The sequence below is a fragment of the Notolepis coatsorum genome (genome assembly GCF_963971535.1).
Source record: "Notolepis coatsorum genome assembly, chromosome: 4".
Taxonomy (NCBI): domain Eukaryota; kingdom Metazoa; phylum Chordata; class Actinopteri; order Aulopiformes; family Paralepididae; genus Notolepis; species Notolepis coatsorum.
Window position 1 is genome coordinate 63,748,952 of NC_140168.1, and position 8,080 is coordinate 63,757,031.

General features: G+C 43.8%; 1 protein-coding gene across 2 annotated transcripts; it reads left to right on the forward strand.

Moving 5' to 3' along the window:
- Positions 1-366: 366 nt before the first annotated feature.
- On the forward strand, positions 367-6,270 carry LOC311227483 (cathepsin S-like). Of its 2 annotated transcripts, none has more exons than XM_084313161.1 (8): positions 367-685; positions 906-1,077; positions 2,254-2,373; positions 3,197-3,346; positions 4,039-4,263; positions 4,583-4,748; positions 5,534-5,636; positions 6,097-6,270. In XM_084313161.1, the coding sequence occupies exons 2-8, from the start codon at positions 958-960 to the stop codon at positions 6,194-6,196; spliced, it is 984 nt and encodes a 327-aa protein (XP_084169287.1). In that variant the 5' UTR covers positions 367-685; positions 906-957; the 3' UTR covers positions 6,197-6,270. The 2 variants fall into 2 exon arrangements, with proteins under 2 accessions (XP_084169287.1, XP_084169286.1); XM_084313160.1 differs by having other exon boundaries at positions 367-674.
- Positions 6,271-8,080: the final 1,810 nt, after the last annotated feature.

Consider the following 8,080-nt stretch of genomic DNA (forward strand, 5'->3'; position numbering starts at 1 on the left):
TGCCCATGGAGTCTGGACGACGCGAGATGACGCTCGAATGAATGTGGACCGTTCTATCAGAGGGGGGAGCTTCGGTGGCCAGCCGAACAGGATAATGAAAAAATGATCCCACTAAATGGCCAGACGTGTCTTATGGCGACATCTACAATTACCTCATTGAGTCTCCAGGTAGACTAATGTTTATATTTAAGTGCAGCGGTCTGTAGCCACTTACATGACCATCGAAGCTCCCCCCTCTGATGGAACAGTCCACATTCATTCGAGCGTCATCTCGCGTCGGCCAGACTCCATGGGCACTCTGCGCATGTCCAAGCGGAATAGGTGCTTTAAAATGGGCTTTTTCTCTGCCGATTTAGTTCTGATCGATTAGTTATGGGTCACGCCGTGTTCAGGAGAGCGAGGCGCATAAACGTCTATTCGATCATGTCTCTAGCACCCCCACAGCCGTATCGGCAACCACTTACATCACGGCTCTCGTCCACATTCATTCATATGCACCCCCCGCAATCTCCTCCCTGATTTCAGAATCCCGGAAGTGTTACGGTGGTCTATTGCGAACGCGCATTCGATCTAATTGGCCGGACCATTACCGCAGGTGCGTGCGGACTGCGGATGTCGTTATATCAACCAAGGCTGTCACCTGTCACTCACATTGTCGAGGTCCTCGTTGTCAGGTGAGAAGAAGGTATATGCTTGGCGTGCTTATTGAATCTAAAAAAACAAGTCAAAGAAGTATTTCAAATGTCGCCGTATGAATATTAGGCTAATGCTGAACAATATTTGGTCAAGGCAATTGTTATCACCTGGTAGCAGCAGGTGTCGGCGGCACGTGCATTTAGATGGAAATGTTGTGAGTAAACAAGATGTAGTGTTTGGTTGGTAATAATTACATATTTCTTCTTAAGGTTGCGTGCTACTGTATATCGACCAGAGCGTCATACGGCTACATTTGGAAAGATGTTCGCGAGCCTGCTTTTCGCCCTTCTGTGTGGATTCGCAGCGGCCCAAATGAACCCTGTTCTGGATCGACATTGGGAACTTTGGAAGAAGACTCACAATAAAGTGTATACTCTTCGGGTAGGACATTTTTAACTGCCATGGGACCCAACAATGGGTCCAACATGGGTCTTGAAGTTATATACACTCGTAAGGGGGCATATTATTATGGTAAAAAGAGAACGTTGCCTCTGTATATGAAATGTTAGGCGCTGGGGGAAGATGACTTGTAGACCCCTTGCCGTTTGGATTAACGAGTCTAAATAAAATGTTCAGAATGATTGCCCTTCTTGATGTCACAAGGTGGACACAAGCAGTGACTTACATTTGGATTAATCTAGTTGTGCATGTTGGTGCCAGGAACACTCCTAATGTACTGTCTGCTTGTCATTTATCATTTTAGTTTTTTTGCATCTTTGCTTTGGGCTATAGCCAGGGAGGGAACGACATCATTAATGGACATTTTGATGTGTCCTATACCCACAAACTCATGTTGAATACAAGCGAAGGAGGAACATGATTTAAATTGCATTTAGTTTATTTCTTTGCAAAAAATAACATGCATAATATATCTGCCCTTTTTTAAATTGTTGGTTCAGAGTTAAAAAATTGTTTAGGTCTATAAAACTTCCATAGTCCTTTCTCAACACAATCGCTGTTCTAATACTTGATGCTCCGCTTGGTTGGCCTCAAACTAAGTCAATGGGATCTGTACAAGCCCTGATAAGTGCTGACACCTATTCACCGGTGCAGAGCCGGCCCTGACCGGTGCACTCTATGTATGTTCAGCATTGTTCTCTGGGCTGGAAATGAGCTTATCGGCTTCTCCAGAGAGACAAGAAGATGGATACCAGTTTCCTCCATGCGTTCAGTAGAAAGCCATCTGGCTGCATGTTAGCCTAGCTTAGCACAATGAATGGAAGCGGCCATGGCCGGTTAGCCTAGGCATTGTCCAACTAACACCTCTCCCGAAGGCTAACCGGCCATGTCCGCTTCTTCATTGTGCTAAGCTAGGCTAATGTGCAGCCAGATGGCTTTCTACTGAACGCAGAGAACTGGCATCGATCTAGTCTCTCTGGAGAAGGCGGTAAGCTAATTTCACAATGTTGACGTGTTCCTTTAACTTGCTGTAAATTACTACTAGTGTACTGTTGCAGCTTAGTTGTAATTTGATGATTAATGGTTAGTTTCCCCCCACACTTATGAACCTTTCCAAGTAGGTGGTCTAGATACTGTTTGTTACTGCTCTTCCTCCAGGTTGAGTTTGACCGCAGGCGTATCTGGGAAGAGAACTTGGCAATGATCAACATCCACAACCTGGAGGCCTCCTTGGGTCTGCACACGTATGAACTGGGCATGAACCATTTCGGAGACCTGGTGAGTGGGCTACTGAATGGATTACATCTTCTGTGTTTTCCTTTTTTTTTTTAATTATGGTAATTTGAAGTTTTACCGCCATGGTAATCGTACCACTTTTGTACGCACATGCATGGGGATGATGCAGAAAACGAGGCGTTTGGTTAGTTTTCTTGTAAACTGCTCTTGTTTTCACATTTCCGCCAGAATAGTCTACATGCTGAATACATTTCCTTACTCGTATAATCTTTTGCAATTGATGTTTCTTCACTTTCCACCCCCCCCTTTCCTCCTGTGCTTTTTAGCACCAATATCATCGGCTTGTAGGCTAGTCAAAAACTCTATTGGGAAGCTTTAACATTGAAAGACCCTCAAGTGGTTACTGAAGGGATCTAATGGTGATGAATACTGGCTAGAAGACTAAAATACATTTCCCTTGGATGTGTCCTTTTCACAAGTAATTCAAAAGCGTAAATTGAAACATTTTCCAAGCCAGTGGCAGTTAAAAACCTATTTCTGGGGACGCTCCAGTAGCACACCACATAGCGCGCTGAGTCGCGAAGCGGTCGCCCCGGGTTCGTTTCCCAGACCCGGTGGCCATATGCCGCATGTCTTCTCCTCCCGTTTCACCCTTGTCCGTCCTGCGCGACCAGAAAAAGCAAATAAAGATGCACTTAAAAAAATAATAATAATATTTCTGACATGTTCATTTTGAAAGTTTAATTTACTGGAACACAGCCAGGGCTACGCATGGTGTAGAACCGGAACACAGCCGGGGCTAACGCATGGTGTAGAACTGGAACACGGGCACAGCCGAATGTGACTTGTCTCTTCTCACCGGCAGACGATTGAAGAAATCAACGCTTCATTCACCGGCATCGAGTTGCCTACTGATCTGATCCGGTTACCCTCAACCCCTACCAAGCTCAACGCAACACTGCCCAAATCTCTGGACTGGAGAGACGAGGGCCTGGTAACCGATGTCAAAATGCAGGTAAGACTGGTCTCTGGATTACTTGTAACTTTCCATCAGCTATGTATTGACCATATTCACATGACTGCCGTCTTGCTCTTATGGGAGCATGTCTATGTTCCCCGGGTTCTATGTTCCCCGCATTGATTGATTGATTGAACATTTTAGACCACCAGCCCGGATTCCAAACTCTAACCTTAACCAGTTCGAAAGAGGGCCTAAGCTTAACCGTTCGAAACAAGGCGGACATTAATAACATTTTCACATTTTCAATCTTATTACAATCAAAGCGGGGAACATGGGACCCGGGGAACATAGGGATGATCCCGCTCTTATGATGTCATGCTCAGGGTGGGATTCCTTTCCACCCTGTTCCCACCTTGGATGGCAAGAAATAGTTGTTAGCGTTGTAGTCTGAATAAGGGAATTCCCATTTTCTACGGGTGAAAACTATTGGGTTTTTCAGGAGGTGGTGCAGTACACATCCAGCCAGTGTCTCCATATTTATTACCTACCAAACCTAGGTTTACCTGAGATTACTTTATTATGACTGGTTCACCGTAAGATTACTTTATTATGACTGACTACCATTTGTAAGATTACTTTTATGATTGGTAGATCAAAGATGTGCATCTTGTTGGCCTATACCTAAATTGGTGATTTAACAAACTACCCGTTTCCTTCAGCATTGACTGACTATGTGCTTGTTGTAGGGGTCGTGTGGCTCTTGTTGGGCCTTCAGTGCGGTTGGGTCTTTGGAAGGTCAACTGAAGAGAACCACAGGAGCCCTGGTGTCCCTTAGCCCACAGAACCTGTTGGACTGCTCTACTAAGTATGGTAACCACGGCTGCGAGGGTGGCTTCATGTCCAACGCCTTCGAGTACGTTATCCTAAACAAAGGCATCAGCTCCGACAAGGCCTATCCTTACAAGGGCAGGGTGAGTTTGTTTTTATGTGGGGGGAGGAGGCTCATACTGTACCTTTACTACTAGTAGTACTAATTTATATATTTCATACCCAGTTTAATCACCTGTACATTACTATTGTATTTAAAGGAACTATTGTCCGTCATGCCTTTGTGCACTGGGCCACATGTGTCTTTATTATATTGTGCAACTAGTGGGTTAATGTTTCTGCAACTAATTTGTGAATTTGATTCCGATAAATCTTTAAACCTTTTGTACTGTACGACTAAAGTTGAGGTCTACCTGAATTTCCCCAAGGAGAATAAAGGAATATCTTATCTTACCTTTTTAGTCTGGTAAGTGCAAGTACAACCCAGGGTATCGGGCTGCCAACTGTTCCGGCTATGCCTTCCTGCCGGAGGGGGATGAAGACGCACTGAAGGAGGGCCTGGTTATGGTCGGCCCCATCTCTGTTGCAATCGATGCTTCGCAGCCCAAGTTTGTCTTCTACCACCATGGTTAGTTAGTGTTTTATTTAGAATCTTGACTCCTATTGACCAGGCTCTCTAATATGGGCAGACGGAACCTGAGATTTTAACTACTTAATCCAAATTTATTCAAGACATTTTAACCGCAGGTTAATTTTGATTGTGTAATGGGTGAATTAATTAATGAATGAGAACTTTATTTAACAGATTGCAGAATGGGTACAGTACAGCTCAATACACACTTGTTAAGCGGATGCAGACCAGAGAAAGACGTCTGTCTTGTTTACATCAGGGTCCCCCATTTTCAATTAATAGTGAACAATATACATGTGATGGGACAGTTCAGTCGACAATAATTATAAATGCAGTAACTGGTTAATTCACAGCATTATAATTAAACTCAGTCATGCATGTAGGACTGCTGCCATGGGCTATGCGTGGCAAATTGTAGTCACTCAATTCACTCGCAGGGACGTTCTGTCAGACTTGTGCGCTGGTAGCGCCGTGGGTCTTTGTGTTTTTAACCCTTTCACTGCCACATGACAGAAGGTTAACACTTTACTATCACACACCAGTCTTTTGTGTCATAGTAAAGGGTTAACCTTCTGTCGTGTGGCAGTTTTAACCTTCTGTGAATTGTCTCAGTGAAAGGGTTAACCGTTTTGGTGGTGCGGCAGTGAAGGGGTTAACACAAACTTAAAAATGGACTTACAGTGGTGATTTCACATGATTTGGATCCAGGTACTGATTCTTTTATTATTTGACTTGCTACTTGGTGTGAAAGGAGGCTACATTTGTAACTTGTTTTCCAACAGGTGTGTATCATGACCACGCCTGTACGCAACGTGTCAACCATGGTGTGCTGGCAGTGGGATATGGTGTTGAGAGAAGACAGAATTACTGGCTCATCAAGAACAGGTGAGTTGAGGTTTTGGTGTATGTAGCAAGTCGGGACAATAAGATGGGATTCCGATCTCTGCTTTGAAAGCAATCTGGCTGCTTGCTAGCCTAGTTCAGCACAAATTAAGGGAAGGGAAGTGGATATGGATCAGCTAGCCTAGCTGTTAGCCAAAAACACCACCTGGTGTTTTAAGATGGGCTAGCTGACTTCATATCCGCTTCATTTGTGCTAGCTTGCAGTTGGGATAGCTTTCTACTGAACAAAGAGGAAATTGGTATCCATCTGTCTGACTCTGGAGAAGACGGTAAGCGCATTTCTCATAATGTTGGTGTATTAAAGTTAAACTTATCGTTTTTTTAACCCCAAATGGGATGTCTTTCCAAATCTGATCATGGACATCCATAAGGCTTTTCAGGAAATTGTGTTGTGGCAGCTTTGTGATGGAATATTCATATGCCTCAACTTTTCTTGTTGTAGTTGGGGTAAACGCTATGGCCAGGACGGCTACATCAAGATGGCCAGGAATAAACGCAACCATTGTGGCATCGCTCTCTTCCCTTGCTTCCCCATCATGTGACCACCTTGTTGTGGAACTACTTTTATTTCAACTGTCATGAATAAATGTCCAAATAAAGCGCTTTATCAAGAGTTTGCATGTCTTGGTTTTTATTTTTAAGTGAAAAAATTACTTCATACTTGGCAATTGATTTGTCTATGCTTGACTGATGCATATGTTTTTGGATGTGTATACAGTGATGTACAAATATTGGCTGCTAGGCTTCTACATCTACCGGTTTGGTTTTATTTGGGACTGAATGTATAACACTGTCCCAAATGGTAAACTGTTGAGGCATGGTTCTGTACTGTGAGATTGTCTCACGTATATGCCAGCAGGAAGAGTACATCTACCGTACTTCGTTACAATACTTGGGTAAAGTACAAATCTCAACTGTACTTGGGTTTACTGAGGACTAAGAACTTTAAAATGCAGACCTACAAAGTAGAAATATTGCAGGTCCAAACTACATGTCAGCAGGAAGGGTACAACTCTATTCTCGAACCTTGAGTGCATAGGTAGTATAGGCAGGGGTGTAGCTTAGGATGATTCCAAGGGCCCAGCACTGGGGACATCACTCGGGTGTATTTGTTTCTGAAGTGTGTGTGAGATATATAGAGAGGGGGGGCTTTGGTAGACTATTGCATTGGTCCATTCATTGAAGATGAACGCAATGCGACATCCTTTACTAGGCTCACCCACCAACAGTGCAGGTGCTGAACTGCTGATCCGAATGTATAGGTAAAAACCATATGAGTTTTCATCAATAAAAAAATGTCAAAAAAAAATTCCGCATGCACGCTCTCATTCACTGGGGGCCTACAAATACATTCTTTCATGGGGCCCAGAATCTGGAGCTACACCCCTGTCTGTACATAGTTATTTACAGAGCATGTAGGACATGTTAGGTCCTTTGGTAGTGCAATACACTGTTACTGTTGCTATACTATTTTTAAAGTGACCTTTCCTTTGTGGCCATGAGTGTGTGCCTGCTCATGTTAAAGTGGCTGCGAGCGTGCATGTCGTGTGTGTGCTTGTGTGGAGAGTTCAGTGTTCTTTGGCACTCGGTGTTCATTGTTCAAGGCTCTGATGGCCTGGGGGAAGAAGCTGAGCCAAAGCCTCTCTGTCCTAGTAGCTGGGATTCGCAGGCGTCTGCCTGACCTCAGCAGCTGGAACAGGCTGTTATTGGGGTGGTGAGGGTCTTTCATTATTCTGCAGGCTCTGGATTTGCACCTCTTGTTGTATAGAACCTGCAGGGGAGGTAGTGCAATACCCGTGGTACGCTCGGCTGAGCGCACCACTCTCTGTAGGGCCTTCTTGTCCTGTGCCGTGCTGTTTCCATACCAGGCAGTGATGTTTCCAGTCAAGATGCGCTCTACAGCTCCGGAGTAGAAGGACTGGAGTATCTTCCCCGATACTCTGTTTTATTGATTAATTATACATTTGAAAGAATGCAGGTTATATATAAAACTACAAATGTCTGTCCCATTGTACCAATCAATGGGATATATTGCATGTTGGCTATAACCTGCATTCTTTCAAATGTATAATTGTAATTGTATGAGTGTAAAAAGTACCCAGAAATTATACTTAACTCTTTCACTGCCACACTACCAAAAGGTTAACCCTTTCACTGCGACAATACACAGAAGGTTAACCCTTTCACTGCCACACTACAGAAGGTTAACCCTTTACTATGTGTGATCGTACTCAAGTAAAAGTCAGAGTATCTGACTAAAAACACACTTGCGTAAAAAAGTTTCTACTTTTAAATGTACTTAAGTACTAAAGTAAAAGTAAAAACTTTTTTTCTGACTGTCTATTCTTCTGATAGCAGAGATCCCCGCTTTCTAGTCTTGCACAAGCACCAATCAGCATGGGTATGGGGCTATGGGCGGGTTAATT